The 17,207-nt window shown below is 56.3% G+C and overlaps 1 protein-coding gene and 1 long non-coding RNA gene across 3 annotated transcripts; one reads left to right on the top strand and one right to left on the bottom strand.

The window, feature by feature from the left end:
- Positions 1-1,227: 1,227 nt before the first annotated feature.
- On the bottom strand, positions 1,228-10,737 carry LOC119876731. The gene is made up of 2 exons (XR_005365829.1): positions 10,333-10,737; positions 1,228-2,753 (listed from the first exon to the last, which is right to left on the bottom strand). It is a non-coding gene; the product is annotated as an uncharacterized LOC119876731 (long non-coding RNA).
- A 729-nt stretch (positions 10,738-11,466) lies between these two features.
- SIX2 (SIX homeobox 2) lies at positions 11,467-15,496 on the top strand. Of its 2 annotated transcripts, none has more exons than XM_038549539.1 (2): positions 11,467-12,077; positions 14,281-15,496. In XM_038549539.1, the coding sequence occupies exons 1-2, from the start codon at positions 11,518-11,520 to the stop codon at positions 14,609-14,611; spliced, it is 891 nt and encodes a 296-aa protein (XP_038405467.1). In that variant the 5' UTR covers positions 11,467-11,517; the 3' UTR covers positions 14,612-15,496. The 2 variants fall into 2 exon arrangements, with proteins under 2 accessions (XP_038405467.1, XP_038405466.1); XM_038549538.1 differs by having other exon boundaries at positions 11,467-12,083.
- Positions 15,497-17,207: the final 1,711 nt, after the last annotated feature.

The raw sequence follows: 17,207 nt of genomic DNA, 5'->3' as shown, positions 1-17,207 counted from the left end.
TAGGTATTAATCAGATGCTGAAAACATGGGGGAAGAGGAGGTTTGAGTCTCATAGCCATGGATGGTGACAATAAGTTGGGTTCATAGCCCATCATAGACCCATTCAGAGAAGGACCTGAACTTCTAGACTTCTAGGGTCAATGTTAGAGGACTGTGCCCAGTATGGCTGGGAATATGTACTCAACAGTATGTGCCCTTACAGATCTTCATGGATATGCACATATGTCCTTGGTTGTGTGTGTGTGTGTGTGTGTGTGTGTGTGTGTGTGATGGGCAACACTCATGACCTCTGAGTTTTCAAACACTCCCTGAGTCTGGACATTGGCTTTGGCCAACATGGATTAAATGTGGAGCAAATTCAGCCTAGACACATGGAGTCTAAAACATGTGTGGTAAGAGGTTCTGAAAAGCACTTTCAAAAACCCAGATCATGCCAGCTTTAATGGGGGAATCCAGCATTTATTTTCACCCATCTGCTGGGATAAGGTGAAGTACACAATAGACGAGACATTTAAAGGGAAAAATTATGGCGGAAGTGGAGGAGACAGTGACTCAGATTTGTTTGTAGCTGTAGCTCTTATGTCTATTTTGCAAGGTCTTCCTAGGCAACATTAATTCTGGCTGAACAAACTTATAACAATATTGAAAGTTTACCAAATGGTTCATGGGTAGAGTTACATTTAGTCTTCACACTAACCTCATGTGCCAGCTGTTAATATGAATCCATCTGCAGAAAAAGAATGTGAAATATTGTCCTAATTGAGGCAGCACCAAGGAAGGCTTGAGCCACAGTTGCATGGACCAGGGAAAAGAATGGAGCTCCCTTAAGGGTGGGGAACTGCCCCCAGCTGGGTCCTGACCCAAGATGGACAGCATGTAGGTGATATCTGGTGTCCAATTGGGGACTGGGGCACTTAGGATGGATTCCCCACTAGCATGTATGCCCAGGAGCTCTACTCTAGGAGGGCAGGAATTGGGGAAAGTACTATCCCAGGCCACATAGAGGGCAGCTCAGAGTTCCAGAGGCCAAGATCTATCAGAGTTACCCCAGCCAGAGGCACAGTGTCCCCCCCGCCCCCACAATGTGAGAGGGCTAGTATTAAGGGCCAAGGCGGAGAGGCTGGGGTTTGGGAGGAAATGAGATTCAAGAGAAAATCGGATTGCTAAGAGGAAAGCCAAGTGTCCTCAGTATCAGTTGCTGTGTAGCAATCACTCCAAAACTCAGTGGCTTAAACAACAGCGATCATTTATTTTACTCAAGAATCTGCAACAGGGACAGGGCTGGGCAGGGACGGCTCATCTCTGCTCTTTGTGTATCAGCTGGGGCAATTTGACTAGAGCTGGAAGGTCCGCTTTCAAGATGGTGCACTGACATGCTGGCAAAGGAGCGCCGGTTGCTGCTTGGAGCTTAGCCAGATCTGGGGCAGGGCAGGGGTGGGGAGAGCTCAGTTCTTTTCCACAAGGGCCTTTCAACAGTGCTTCCTTACAGCTTGGTGACTGGTTCCAAGAGCTAGTGTCCCAAGAGAACTAGGCGAAAGCTGTATTGCCTTTCCCGACCTGCCTCAGAAGTCATACTGTGTCACCTCTGCCAGTATAACAGGCCTGCCCAGATTTAAGGGGAAGAAACATCGACTACCATCTCCTTCACACACACACACACACACACACACACACACACACACACACACCTCTACAAGGAGAATATCGAAGACATATTAAAAGAAGAGTATATGGGATGGATCTTCAGAAAATCAAAACTGCCACACACCAAGGGAGACTACTAACTTCATCCCTTGTCAACAAATCCTTTTTAAGAACTTACCATGTGCTAGCTGAACCAGAGGATCCAGTCCCTGCCTTCCAGAAGCTCATAGACTGATGGTGAAGCCGGGTACAAAAATCAAGAGGTTATCGTAACCATAAAACGGTGTAATAGGGGAGATGAGAATAGGAAGGTGACATGGGGACTGGCACAGGGCCACAGACCCAACCTGGGGGAGGAAGAGCGTCAGGACAGTTTTCCAAAGAAAGTAACATCTCATCTGAGTCCTGAAAAAGAAGGGGTTTGGGAATAAGGGAGAGGTTTCCAGGGAGAGGGAATAGCACATCCAGAGATTTGAGGGAGGGAAACATATCCCTTAACTCTGCTGCGGTGACAAACAACCCCCAAACCTCAGCGGTTCACAACCATGCACATTATTTCTCACTCATATTGAATGTAGGCTGCAGGCCACCTGTGACTCTGCCTGAAGTTGGGGCTCCACTCCATCTTCTTTTTCATCCTGTAACACAAGCTGGAGCAGCACCTGTCTGGGAGATGAGGGCAAAAGAAGAAAGAGTCCCGGTGGCAATTTGCAGTGTCTCTAAAAGCTTCTGTTCATCCACTCACATTTCATTAGTCAAGCTTGTCATGTGGCCAAGCCCAGGGTCAATGAGGCAGCGACTTAGGCTTCTCCCATAAAGGAATAAGTGGGTGGTGATGGATATGCACCACAGGAGTGGAAGAGTCCATGGAAACCACTCGGGATGGCTGAAGCCTTGAGTAAGAAGTGCGCAGTGTGGCGAGGTGAGCTGAATACACACACAAAGTCTGATGACAAAGGGCCTCAGAAACCATGCTAAGGAGTCGAAATTTCATCCTGAGGTTAATAGGTGCCATTAGAGGAATTTAAACGGAGTGGCACAATCATATCTGTGCTCTAAATCAGTGGCTCTGGATGATTCTTGATAGAAGGACTGGAAAAAGCAGCACACTGGGGAGTCGAGAAAAAAGGGAAGCAAAGGAACAAATATTTTTTTAACACTTCTTATGTACTGGGCACTAGAATTCTATACTCCATAGCAGTCTAGAACAGCAGCCCACCCTTCACCTCATGTCTGCGAGTCTGGGCTCACGGTCCCTGCAGATTGGGCAGCGGGCCATAGAGTCCTTCCCACCCACCCACCATCACGGATTGCACTCTAAGATTCCCACTCTCTCCCCACTTTTTCCCTCTCTCCCGCCCATCTCTCTCTCCCTCTCCACCACTTCCCTCTCTCCCTCCCCCCCTCCCTCTTCCTCTCCCTCTCCCTCTTTTCCTTCCCCTCCTTCCCTCCATCTCTCTTTCTCCCTCTTCCTCTCTCTCCCCTCCTCCTCCTTCTCTCTCTCCCCTGAATTCCAAACAGGAGCAGATGTATTGTAGAGTGCCTCCGGAGTGGCTGAAGCAGGGGCTCCATGGAAAACTAGAGAAGTATTAAAGAAGCAGCACCAGGGAAGACTGCTCCTGAGAGAGAAAACAAGGATGCTCAGAGAGGAGCAGAGGAGAGACCGCTCTGCCACCAGGAGGGAGGAAAAGCCTTGATTTCTAACTATTGCCCAGTTTCTGGTTCCACCCCTTGTTAAGGACAATGGTATTCCCTGCCCTTGAATCCATGTGCTACCCCAAATCCTTATAATAAACTTGTTCTTTGGCTTCTCCTGTGAGTCTGAGTGGATTTCTGTGGTTTGTACCTCAAAATACCTTGATTAAGATACTTTATTCTCTGAGTCCCACAAGATCACCCCAGGTATAATGGGACCATGAGTACGTCCAGACTTCACCGGCTTGGGACTGAGGCTGCTGTTGTACAGCTTGCCCTGGTCACAGTGGGCTTCCGCCCAGCAGAAGCTAACAAAGACCAAAGGCCACAGACCCCAGAGCCTGGATTTCAGCCCCCAGGTGAAATTGTGGTGAAAGGCTGCCCCAGTGAAGTGGATCACAGCCAAATGACCCGGATGAAAGAACTCAGGTTTTCCATAGCTGCTGGACTTGTACTTAATTTCTCTGAGCCTCAGTGTGACCACCTGTAAAATGGAGCTATAGAGTTATACCCACTCATGGGCATGCTTTGAGATTATGTGAAATACCACAGTGCCTGGCACATAATATGCATTCAGCAAATGCTTCCTATTATTATTACCCTATTATTTTGCTATCATAGAGGAACTAAGGGCAGTAAGCCCCATGTTTTATAGTATGGGTTTTGGCATCAAGGCCTGCAACTTCATAGGCTCTTTACCAGCTGTATGGCCTTGGTCAAGTTGCTTGGCCTCTGAGCCTGTCTCCTCCTCTGTAAATGCTGATAATCCCCATTTTATAGGATTACGGTACCCACCATAAATTTCTGGTACTGCTTTGTGCATAGAAGATCCTCTATTAGTGGAAGCTATTTTTAATTTTAACCCATAACAGACTCTATCTCAGGGTACAGGGGACTAATGAGGAAGGAGTTGGGGGTGGGGGCTTACTCCAGGTCACAACACACAATCCACACATGCCCATGGAGCTTTCAGCATGAGTTCTGCTTTGTGAGAGCAAACACAACAGAAGAAGCAGCCTTGGTCTCAACCCCCTAGGAACATGCTATGTCACACTTGTATGCAGCTGTCTTTTGATTTCTGAGAATTGTCTTAATGAGACCAAAATCCTGGAAACACCATAAGCTAATGCAAAACATTATGGCAGCTGAAGCTCTCCTATTCATCTCCAAACGGGGACCCAGGCTTTTCACACACATTAGTTCATTTCCTTTTCCCCAAAGCCTGGGAGCAAGGTGTTTGTTACGCCAACTTTTTATTCTCCCTAGACTGGCAAACTGACTCCATAAGATTAAGTGATTTACCGTTGGTCACACTGTCACTAAGCAGCAGAGGCAGGGTTTAGTCAGATAGCCTGACTCCAAACCCCACACTCATCCAAGGCTGCTGTGGACAGTGAGCTAGAGAGACCAAGGTAGTCTCTTGTGTGCAAGTTCGGGCATTACCAACAGCTCCAGAACCTCTAGCCACATATCTAAGCATTTCCCAGAGTGCCTAGCCCAGGTCTGGCCATAAGATAAAGGCCTGATACTATCTGTCACGGAAATTAAATCTGCCTTTTGACACTTAAGTCCGGTGCTTTCTGAAATAACATTAACTGTATGCAATTATGCAAATACACTACCCCGTCACATCCCGATAACAATAGCCTTAATTATTGAGCACCTATTGTGAACCAGATGTTGCATACACTTCATCCCTAGTCCCAAATGCAACTGTAGTCAATTCAACAAGAAATTGTTGAATGCTTATGGTGCACCAAGCACTGGGTCATTATTATCATTTTCCAAATGAGCAAAATAGGCTCCAAGACTGAGTCAGTTACTGAAGTGGTTGGTCTGAACCAAGGACCCAGGCCTGCCTGATGACAAAGTCCATACCCTCTGTTCAACCCACACTAGGGTCTCCAAATTGAGCATTTACTAACAGCGCAACTCTACCAGAACGAAGATGGTAACTGCCAGAGAGCCAACCACACCTGTCATCACAAACCCCATGCCACAGTGCTACCAGAGGACATCTATTTGAGGTTGACATTGACCTGGTACCTCGGCAGCAGCCTCCTGCACAGGTTTTCCTAAGGTATGTGCCCTCCCCAGCAGGGCTGTATCTTGTTTCTACCTGCTTTGTTATAGAGCGTTTTCACAGCACTGTGCATAAATTAATTAGCAGACATTCTTCTATAAGAAACAGCCCCTGGATCTTAGCCTTAATTCACAGAGACAACAAAATAAAGTATTGGATTTCCAAGTTAAGAACAATCTGGCTTTTTCCAGCTTCCCTTGAAAAAATGCAAAATTTGGTGGAAACCCCTTGCATGGCTGCTTTCAAAGGCTGGGTGAGAATGCCCTCTTGCCCAGCTGCTACCCAAATTGGGAGAGCCAAGAACAGTCACCAGCCAGGAGGAGGGGGTATCACTGATGAGTGGGACTGATGCATTGTAATTAATGCTAATAAAAATAGATACTGCAGGAGAGAGAAGTGCCAAGCTAGGAATCCCTACTCCCGGATAGAATTTCTCACAGGTAATGGAAAGAAGAAGAAGAAGAAAAAAAAAAAAAAAAAAAAAAAGTCACTTCTTATAGGAAACCTGATCTACACGTTGCCTACAGAGGATTTTTTGTAAAGTAACTAAGGAAATGCAACTAAAGACAGCAGCCCCAGAAAAATTAGACTAGCTCTACTTAGAAAACTTTCCTTCCTGCAACCCATGGGAACCCGGGAACGCTACAGGCAGTTAGAAAGAATTTCTAAGCGCAGCGCGTTCAGTCTGCAGTTTCTACAGGGCCCCTCGGAGACTCCAGCGCCCGGTGCTTCTGGTCGGAGGAAGCCGCCCCAACTCTCCGAGACTTCCCCCTGCAAAGAAGAGGAGGGCTGGGAGGGAAGAACGGGAGAAGAGGAGAGGAAGCTTCCTTTGCAGTTGCTCCTGCCAGTCAAATCCCGCTGGCCACTCTGGCATCCCCTCAAACATTTCCTGGGCACCCACTGTGTGCAAGGCAGATCCAGATCCTCGGGGAGGGGGGAGGCGGTGGTGGAGATGCGAGGGTGAAAAGCCGGTGTCTGTTCCCCAAGGATCCTGCGATCCGACCCGGGCCACCCAGCGCGCCTCGGAGGGAAGGCGCCTCGGACGCGCCCCGCTCGAGCGGCCTCTCCGCCAGCCGGGCTGGTGCCGGGGCCGGGGGGTCCCGCGGAACCACCGGGGCCTCGCGGCGCCCTCTCCCCCTCCGCTGGAGGCCTGGGGGCACCGCGCGCCCACCCAACCACCCGCCGCTTGGGGGCTCCCGCGGGCACACCCGGCCGCAGGCGGGCTTAGTTAGGGACGCAAAGGCCCTCTGCGGCCCACGCGGAAGGAAAAAAAGCAAAACGAAAAACAAAAACAAGAGCCTGGTGGCGGACCTGGGCGGCCTCCCGGGCGCAGAGCCGAGAACCAGGCCGCCTGGCCGCGATGCCCCGCCGGCCGCGTCCGAGCCCCAACGCCTCCCCGCGACGGCGCCCGGAGCCCCCTGCGGCTCCGGGGGGGCTGCAGCCCCGCGCCCCGAGCCCCGATCGTGACCGCGGGCGGGGACACACGGCCGGAGCCAGGCCGAGCGTCGTCGGAGGGCGGGCGGCGCCCGGGCCCCGGGTCCCCGCGCCCCCTCGGGCCGCTCGCCGGTTTGCCGGCCTCCAAACGGGCCCGGAGCTCTAGTTCTAGATGTTTTCGTTGGAACGAGAACCCCTGTGAGCCCGCGGCCCCCAAACCGTTGTCTCCGGAGGGCCTTCTAGGCCGCCCCGTGGGTCGGGAGCTAAAGGCCCCGAGAGGGGGGCCCTGCTACCTGCTACTCCCGGCCTTGGGGGCGCGCTACAGGGCCAGGCACGTGCGACCCCGGCGCAGCCCCCCCCCCCCCCGGCGCCGCCCCACCTCCACCCCCCGCGCCCCGCCTCGGAGGCCGCCGCCCGAGCCCAGGGCCCGCAGCTTGCCCGCGCTTGGGGGGCGGCGGGGACCCTTCGAGAAGCGGAGCTCCAGGCGAGCGGAATGCCTGCGCCTCGACAGCGCCCAAACGCTGGGCAACACAGAAAACTGTGGGGTGCAGGGATCTGCAGAGAGCCCCCTGGTCCGCGGGGCCGGGCGGCAGGAAGCCCTCGAGCCTCGGCGCACGCCCGCCCCGCGCCGCTGGCCCGCTTGCATCGAAACGCGCCGGCCAGGCGGGAGCGGGAGCGGGAGCGGGAGCGGGAGCGGGAGCGGGAGCGGGAGGCCGGGGGCAGCGAGGGGCCTGCGGGAAACACCGCTCGGAGACCGCCGCGCCCGCTGCCCCCACCGCCCGCGCCCCCGACGGCGGCGCCCCAGAACCCAGCCCGCTGCGAGCTGCGAGCTGCGCCGAGGGCCTAGGGGGTCCGCACCAGGGGGACCGCACCAGGGTCCTGGGCGGCCCAGGGCATTTCTGCAGCCTTCAAAGCCTGGAAAAAATAAAGGTTTTGTTGTTGTTGTTGTTGTTGTTGTTGTATTTAAGTTTCTGGTCTTCTGTTTTGGCCCACCGAATCCCCCACCTCCCGCCCCCTCCTCTGCTGAGGGCCTTGGAAACAGCCTGCAAGCAGCCCCTCCTTAGATCACCCCCTTCTTTCTGAAATGTTCTCAACCCAAGGGCAGGGAAGCACTTGAGGGGCTGGGGGGCTGCTTTCTCCCTTCCCCAAAGGTTCTGCTAGTGGGCAATGTGCTCGCCCTAGGGTGGGCAACGAGGGGGCCATCTGTGGAGGCCTTTCTCTGGGGTGCTTCCTGCCCAGCAGCCCCAGACTGTCCCTGACCAAGAGTCTGGGGCAAAAATACTCTGTCAATGTGAGCTCCCTGGAGCACGCTCATCCACCTGTGCTGCTGCCTTCCAGAAAGTCTGATCCCAGAGGACTTCCAGCACACCTTGGAGGTGAGAGGAGACAGTTCAGTGAGTCCCAAATTTCCACCTATCTGCAAAAGTTTTCTCCTTCCCAGTCATGGAGCTTCTCCTATTTGTGCTTGATGAAATGGCAAGCGCAGGCCTCCCCAGCATGTCTTAGGGAAAGAAGGGATATGGGATTGGGTAGATAAGGGTGGGTTAGAACCGTGGCTTCTCCTGCAGCTGCTCTGAGCACTGGAACCTGGGCAGGCACTCAGCTGTCCCTGCTGGCAAGAGGGTCTAGCCCAGACCTGCTAGAGCCAGTTTCCTACAAATATGGGAGGGAGGAGAGAGTTGGTGGCATATGCACACACACCCATACATTGGGTAATGGCATTCCAGGTTTTCTGGGCTTGCTCTGTGATGATTTTTCACATGGCACACACGATATTATCCAGGTCCACGGCTGTTCTCTTGGCAGGGGTGACTCTCGGGCTTGGCAGCCAGGGCCCCAGAAAGGGCAAAGCTGGAAAGAACAGCGAGTCTGAAGTTCCAGAAAATGTGCCTTAGCTGAGCAGGATAAGACACAATTCTGGGGGAAGTTCAATCTTGAAGCTCCAAGAACACAGGGAGGGGTATATTCATGGTGGGAGCTGTGGCTGAGGTTGCAAAAGTTACATGCTTTTTCAAGGTTGGGATTCTCAGACCCACCCCAGCCCAGAATCAACAGGGACACAAAAGATCACATAAGCATCATCTAATAGTGGGAGAAAGTGAGGTGGAGCAGATCATAAACTGGCCCAGTCTTATACCAGGAAGCTACTGCCCAGTCCCACTCACTGACACCAGACCATGGTGCTTCCCCAGAGCCCAGCCTGACCTTGTCAAGATGTAAGATGGCCATGGTGAGAACTGGGACCTGCCTGCGGTCATTAACCATGTGGCTGAAGATGACATCTTGGAAAGAGTAGGTTGCCCATTTTTTGGGGGGGGGGAGTCAGCAAGGTGGACTCTACACATTAGTGCAGCCAGAGATAAACATTTCCCATATGTCTCCCAGAGTCCTGTAAGACTATGGTGTGAACCCTGGGCAGCAGCACACAGGACTTTGGATAGAGTGGCCAGGATGCCACAGGGCTCCTCCCAGCCAACAGACACAGACTCTGCAGATGCCACCTGGATTTCTACAGGGAGCTGTCCCTGGCACTGGCATGGAACCTATTTGACAGCCCTGGTCTCAATGCACATGGAGGAGGCCTCCAAAAGCAAGTTTTAGAGTGAGTCCCAGGGTTCCACTCTTTCATGCCTGCAACTCCCCCAGAGGACTTCTAGAATGCTAGAGCCGGGGGAGACTTTTGGAAACCTTGCTAGGGAAATAAACACTTAGAGAAATAAACACAAGCTTTTCTCATAGACATCAAGCAAAGCAAAAACTTGAACCCAAGGTTCTGGATGCCCATCCAGTGCTCCTAGCACAACCTCCAGAGAACATTTAAAAGAGTGGGGGAGAAAAATAAACGCGGCCTAGACACAGGTTCCACACTTCTAAGCTGAGGGCAGAGCCCAGGCTCTGTTGCTGGCTTGGGTCCTGGAGCAGGGAGCAGGGTTGACTCCAGCCTCCAACAGCTCAGAGCAAAGAAGGGAAACGGAAGTGGAAAGGACCAGTCCGAGAAGAAGCAAAGCCCCGGGCTTTTCAAAACCTTACAAACAGCAGCAACACGCCCCCTCCGCCCCTGATTCTACCCCCAGATCTTCCACCGACTCCCCATGCCCTCCTCCCAGAGAACCAGCACCACGTGTTTCCACGTTTCCTTCCCTTAGAAGGACACAAAAAAAAAAAACCCGAGGATCCCCTTATTCCGGAGTTCAGTGAGCTGGTTCCCAGGCTGGAGGTGCCCGGAGCCCGGTCCGGGCTCAGGGGCCAAAGGGCGGGATGCGTCCTGCTCCCACTCTGTCCTCCAGGACCACCCACGGGGGAAGCACCACGAGCTTCCTAGACTCCGCTCTCGCCTCCCCGTGGGACACAGGAGTCGAGTTCCGCAGAGGCCCCACGGGAGCGCCTGGTGCTTCCCGGGCCGCGGGACCCGTGGGGTTAAGTGTGAGTCCCCGCCCGGCGAAGAGCGCCCGGCGCGGAGCTGGGGCGGTACCGACCTCGGGGCAGCCGGCCGGGTTAGGAGAGAGGAAAGGCGGGATCCTCCAAGAAGCCGATTCTCAGGCGTCCGCCTGCGGCCACTGCCAAATCTTCTCCACTTCTTTCTCCTACTCCCTCCCCCTTTCCCTCGAAGACCGCCCAGGTCCGGAGTTCCTGGGGTGGGGGCGGGGCACTGCCAGCAGGAAAAGCCAAATCTTTGAGAGGCGCCCAAGCACGTCCAAACTCTCCCATCCTGCTGGCCGTCTCCTGGGCAGAATTTATCCCCAAAACTGCGCGCCCGGCGGGGCGCCGAAGAGCCGGAGTGGGGGTAGGGCACCCACGCGAAAGCTGCTCTAAGTTTCTAACCCCTCGGGGTACCCGCCACCCCTCTCCCTCCTCTTCCTCCCAGCACCCCCTTAAACAGTTCCCCGCCTTCTCCTCTCCCCTCTTCCCTCCCCACTTCGATCCTCCCCTTTTCTTCTCCGCGCGGATCCACTCCGCCCCCCCCCCACCCCCCCGGCTCCTTGTCCATCCCCTCCCTTGCTCTTTGGGCGTCCGCCCCGTCAATCACCGCCGCCGCCGGCCCCTGCCCGGTCCTCTCCGCCTCCCGGGTTCTTGGAGCGCCTCCCGCTCCCATCTCGGGCCGCCCTCCGCTGTGCGCGGAGCCCGGCGATCTGTCAGCGGAGCCGGCCGGGGGGAGCCGCCCGACCCGCCGGGGCTCGGGTTACCAGTGACTGACAGCGTCTCCATGGCGAATAATTTGACTCCGACTATTGTCTGGCGCGGGCAGGCCCCGGGTCAGATAACCAGACCAATCAGGGCGCGGGCCGCCGCGCCTCATGCCCGCTTAGAATAATATTATTAAAAAAGCAGCGAGCGAGCTAGACGGGAGGGAGAGCGAGCGAGAAGCGGGCGAGGGAGCGGCGGGCGGGCGCGGAGCATGCGGAGCGGCGCCCCGGGCGGCCCCCGGGCTTGGACGAGGGCGCAGGCCAGGCGCGCAGGCGGCGGGGGCGCGGAGGAGCGCGGGCGGCGCGGCCGGCGCGGGCACAGGCTGCCGTGACTCGGGGCTCGCCGGGAGACAGCGCGGGGCCAGGGGGGCCGCCCCGCCCGCCCCTCGGCCCGGACGACCCGGCGGGGAGGCGCCCATGCCGGACGGCGCAGCGCGGTGAGGGCGCGCGCGGGCGGGCGGGGGCGCAGCCGGCACCATGTCCATGCTGCCCACCTTCGGCTTCACGCAGGAGCAAGTGGCGTGCGTGTGCGAGGTGCTGCAGCAGGGCGGCAACATCGAGCGGCTGGGCCGCTTCCTGTGGTCGCTGCCCGCCTGCGAGCACCTCCACAAGAATGAGAGCGTGCTCAAGGCCAAGGCGGTGGTGGCCTTCCACCGCGGCAACTTCCGCGAGCTCTACAAGATCCTGGAGAGCCACCAGTTCTCGCCGCACAACCACGCCAAGCTGCAGCAGCTGTGGCTCAAGGCGCACTACATCGAGGCGGAGAAGCTGCGCGGCCGGCCCCTGGGCGCCGTGGGCAAGTACCGCGTGCGCCGCAAGTTTCCGCTGCCGCGCTCCATCTGGGACGGCGAGGAGACCAGCTACTGCTTCAAGGAGAAGAGTCGCAGCGTGCTGCGCGAGTGGTACGCGCACAACCCCTACCCCTCCCCGCGCGAGAAGCGCGAGCTGGCCGAGGCCACGGGCCTCACCACCACGCAGGTCAGCAACTGGTTCAAGAACCGGCGGCAGCGCGACCGGGCAGCCGAGGCCAAAGAAAGGTACGAGTAAGTAAAACTGCGGCGCCAGCTCCCCTCCCCGGGGCTCCAGGGAGGGAGGGGTCGCAGGACGTGTGCACGGACCCCGGGGGAGGCCTACGCCGGGTGCCCCGGCCCTGCCCCGGCCCCCAGCTGCAGCCTCGGCTGACCCCGCCGGCGCTCAGGTCTTGTGGGAGACCAGGAGGTCAGAAATTTGTCTAAAGCGGGCAAAGCGGTCGGGGAAGTTGTCAACTAACTCCCCGGTCGCTTGGGAACAAAGTGGAGAAGCCTCGAACTTTGGGGCAAAAGCAAGACAGTGGCTGGATCCTGTGCAAAGGGGGCACAGCAGGCAGGGTGTGACAGTCTTAGGCACGACAGAGGGGTCTCCAGTCAGGACTAGCTGGGGTGCAGATTTCGGGCTGCTTGTGGGAATTCACGGGCACTGCCCGGCACTTCCTGTTCGCCTTAAACAGCCCTCAGCCAAAGTGTGATTGGGGTCAGGATTGAGACTGATAGTTTCCTGGTGTGATCTGGACGTGGAGGGGCCTTGGCAAGAATCTTCCTTGTCTGGATATGGAAGTTGATAGGGAGAGTCTTATATCTTGGAGAGTCTTATATCTTGCATAGAAAGGACCAAGAGGAGCAAGGCCGAGAGGAAGTGTCAGCTGTAGGAGAGCAAAAGAGAAACACATGCCCCTTTTCCTGCCTTCTGGACCAGCAGCCCTTCCCTGGCCTGCCAGGCCCCCTCAACTCTTCTCCCCTAAGGCCCCACTGTCTTTAGGGAGTGGATCGGTAGGTCTGGGATGAGCTGAGAGCAACAGAAGGGCTGGGAGTTGCTTGTCCTCAAGGAAACCAGGACTTCCTGAACTAGCCTAACAGAACCATTAGGCCCTTGTGGCTGCCAGTCTGTGGCCCCCCTGAACCCCAAATATAAAGAGGGAAATGGGAGAAAACCCGATGGTGGGAAAGAAATCCAGCCTAAGTGTAACAGCCAAACAAGACACCTGGGGTTGGTGATATGGGGCATGTGCAGCCCAGAGTAAATGATTAGGGCGAGGGGGTGGGGTGGGATTGCTGAACAGTGGAACCAGATCTCTGGAAGAGGAAGGGGAGCTTCAGGCCGACCCTGGCCTCCCAGACAATGAGGTTGGGGTATCTGCAGTTGTAAGGTCTCAGCTGCCAGCCATGTAGGAAGTTCCCTTCCAGGAAAACAGAAAGGAAAGGTCTTGGGAAGCCAGTGAAGAAACAATCTACCCAAGGTTTCAAATCTCCAAATCTGGTTGGGGCCGACAGGCAAAGGCTGAGCAGGAGGTGAGTTCTCCCTGCTGGGGTCCCCTTCTACCCAGCCTGGCATGCATCCAGACTCCTGAAGAACTTGGTTCTCAGGCCAGGCCCCAGGTGAGGGCTGCCGAATCTCTCAGTTTCTGTATGTTGGAAAACTCTAGGCCGGGATTAGCCATCCCCTCCATTCTTCTCCCAAGGGCTGCCCTCCAAGCCCCTACAGCCTCCAGACTCCCAGCTGCGGTTTGCACCGTGCCACCACGGTAAGGGAGTGCTACCACCTTAGGGCCTTGCCCTTCGGCCCAGCAAGGAGAACCCTCCCAAGACCTGCCAGTTTGGATCTTAGCTCCAGGAACCTGAACCCCAATTAGAAGTTTTCCCTTAAGTGGAAAAAAAGCAACGAGAAGTGCAGACCTGTGAGATCCCTAACTTCACATGAGGCCGGCAGCCTAGGATCTAGGGACCCTCACTGCCCTGGCCCCACTTCTCCCCGCAACCACAACCGTGGCTCCAGGAGCCAAGAATCTGAAAACTCAGGCATCTTCCCTTCCTCTCTGTCTCCCCCTTCCCCAACTCCACTGAGCCTCACTCCCCAGCCGCTCTCCTCTGGGAAAGAAATGTTAGAAACTCAGCGCAGGGCGTAGTGGGGGGGCAAGCAGAACGTACTCAGAACTGGAAAGCTATTCAAGAGGTTAAGAACAAGAAACGGTACAGAGAAAAGGGCAAGAGAGAGAAATCTTGTACTGAGCGATTAAGAGAACTGGCAGAAAGAAGGAGAGCCCCAGGCCAGGCGGAGAAAATGGTAGAAACCGAAAACAGCCCCGCAAGCAGCGCTGGGCGGCTCTGGCGCCGAGGCGAGCGGCGGGGTCGGCTCCGGGGGACGCGGCGGCGCGGGGCGGCCTCGGTTTCCCCGGCTGACCCGGCCGCTCTGCTCCTGCACTTGCAGGGAGAACAGTGAAAACTCCAACTCCAACAGCCACAACCCGCTGGCTGCGTCGCTGAACGGCAGCGGCAAGTCGGTGCTAGGCAGCTCGGAGGACGAGAAGACGCCGTCGGGGACGCCGGACCACTCGTCGTCCAGCCCCGCGCTGCTGCTCAGCCCGCCGCCGCCGCCCGGGCTGCCGTCCCTGCACAGCCTGGGCCACCCTCCGGGCCCCAGCGCCGTGCCCGTGCCCGTGCCGGGCGCAGGCGGCGCGGACCCGCTGCAGCACCACCACGGCCTGCAGGACTCCATCCTCAACCCCATGTCGGCCAACCTCGTGGACCTGGGCTCCTAGAGCCCCGCGGCCTCGCGCGCTGGCCTTCGCGGCGTGGCGCTGGGGACCCGAGAGGCGGTGTCGGGAGGGCGCCCCACCAGGTACTGAGAGACCCGCGCGCTGCCCAGCAGAACCGCCGGCCCGGGCAGGGTGGACGGCGCCTTGGTCTGGTCTGTGTCCGGGATTGGCTTCCAACAAGTTGCTCCTGGGATCCCTCGGAGGCCTGGGACCGGGCCTTGAACCGGGGAAGGGAATAAATTATACACCGTTCTCACACTCTCTCTCTCCCGACCTTCTCACCCCTTCTTTCCTGTTCCTTCCCTCTCCTTGCCTCCCTTGCTCTTTTTTTCCAGGCCCTTCCCTTCCATCTCTCTTATCCTGTCTCCCTCCTTCTTGCTTTCCCCGGTTTCCCGACCCTTTGTATTTCTGGCTTGTCACCCCTCACCACTTTTCCTTTTCTCTATTTCTGTTTTTCCGTCTCTCCTCTGGCAGCCCCTTGCGCTCCTGGCCCTCGGGTCTGTACCCCCTCAGCCTTCCTCCTCCCCTCTGGACACCGATTTGCGTCCTCCGGCCTCACTTTCAGGGGTGGACGCGGCAGGGGGGAGAGCAGAGGAACCAGGCCTTCCCCAGAGGCCCTCCCCGGGGTTCAGCGGGGCTGCAGGTGTCAGCTGTGCGCCTAGCGACTTAAGCGAAAGAGAAAGGACCACGCACGGCGCACTTGCCTCTCTTTCTCTCTGTGAGGCCATGCTCTCTCCTCTTCCTCCCGGGACTGTGGCGACAGTGCTCCCGGCAGAGTGTGCCTCCCCAGCCGCGGACTTGCCGTCTCCCTGTCATGCCCTCATGTGAATGTTCTTCGGGAAATATTTCTGCTTTTATTTTATAATAAAATTAGAAATCATAAATATATATATGGATATATACTACAAGGCCCGGGATCCGGGAGTGCAGCAGTGTCTGATTTCCCTACAGGGACTCGACACCCCGGGTGGACCGTTGTGAGAGGCGACATCCCGTGAGCCCCAGAAACTGGGAGCTGCCTTCCCCCATCCGAGACTCATATCAGCCCTAAGGTGAAGGGATTGAAAACGCTGAAACCTCCTCCCCCAAAGCCTTCTGTCCCCTTTCTTGTCCGGAAAGCTCCCTGCAAAAGCAGGAAGGGGGTGGTCTGCTGTTCTTGGGGACTCTTCCTTCATCAGCCACGCAGGGCTCTCACTATCCTCTTTCTTCACTTTGGGGATGGAAGTAAGAAAAAGAGAAGCTGTGTGACAAATAATGAAGGGGACGTGCATTTGGAGATGCCAAAGCTGGGGAACAACTCCGGCCATGGAGGTTTCCTTAGTGGTGGCCACAGTCCCCAGAAACCGGTGGCCCCAAGGGCAGCCGCTGAGCCAGCTGCAATGCCCGGGTAGTGGTGGTGCGTGTGGGCGTGGAGCAAAGGTGTCCAAGCTCAGAAATCTGTCGTTTGGGGATGGTGATGAAAGGATTGGGGAACAGTGGAAGTCCAAAGAGACTGGGGAGGCCCTCGGGCATGTGTTCTAATAGGAGCAAGGGGGCACCAGGGCTTGGCTGCGCCTCGGCTCAGTGCACAGTAGGTTCCTCTGTAGCAGTACATTAACCTGCAGCGCCCTCTCCCTTCTGGGGGACCCAGTCCCACCTCTCCCCCACATTATTCGACCCGTCTAAGCCTATCCTGGCAGATCTGAAGCCTGCAGGAGGAAGTTGTGGCTATTGCATCTCAGATCACCACGGCTGTGAGTACCGAATGTGTTCCTCCAACGGGACCAGGACGCTTCGGACCAGACTTGCCATGTCAACCCTAAGGAAAGTGGGAATGAGGACAGTGAGATCCTAGAGTGCTGGGACCTCTTTGGAGACTTTCCTCTCAGATGAAATCAGCATTCGCCAAAGACCCTTTTGCGAGTACTTTCTAAGTACGGAGGATTCCTTTCCTGCCGAGATTTGATTCGAGAATCGGGCCGCCGCGGACCCGCAGAGGCAGACAGCTGGGCGGGCTCACTTGGCGCGAGGCTATGACACCGCCTTTGCTCTGTGCAGGCCTGAAGGTCCAGAGAATCAGAACCGCCAGCAGGCTGAGACTGTACATGGGCCCGAAACAGCACCCTAAGAGGAACTCCAGCCCTGAGGAGGCAGCTCCCTCCACCTCTCCTGCAGGCTCTGCTCTAGGGGACAACGCAGGTCTCCCTGGGCTCTCCCAGGCCCAGATCTACACTTATAGGGCCCCAGCTGCCTGACCTTCACTGACTAGCGGAGTGAAGAACCAGCTATTGCCTGAGAGTCCCAAGAGGCTCTAGCGACCAGAGAAGCCACCCTGATTCAGCCGAGCTGAGCCACCAGCCCCACCCCAGGGCTTACTTCTGGGAATGGAAGAAACAGGGTAGCCCCTGGAGCCCACATCATCCCTACCTGCCTCCTATTTCCCACACTCCCACTCTCAGGGAAACAGGCTCTGCACAATCTTTCACAAGGACACCAACATACACATTCATATGCGATTCACTAGGATTGAAAGGCTCTTGTGTGCCAGGCACTGTGCATAGGCACCAAAAAAACACACTCTCACCCTCCACACAGGGAAACACTATTACACATATCTTTG

This window comes from Canis lupus, chromosome 10, assembly GCF_011100685.1.
Source record: "Canis lupus familiaris isolate Mischka breed German Shepherd chromosome 10, alternate assembly UU_Cfam_GSD_1.0, whole genome shotgun sequence".
NCBI classification, from domain to species: domain Eukaryota; kingdom Metazoa; phylum Chordata; class Mammalia; order Carnivora; family Canidae; genus Canis; species Canis lupus.
Note: the sequence above shows the minus strand (reverse complement) of the source record. Positions and strands in the feature narration are given on the sequence as shown.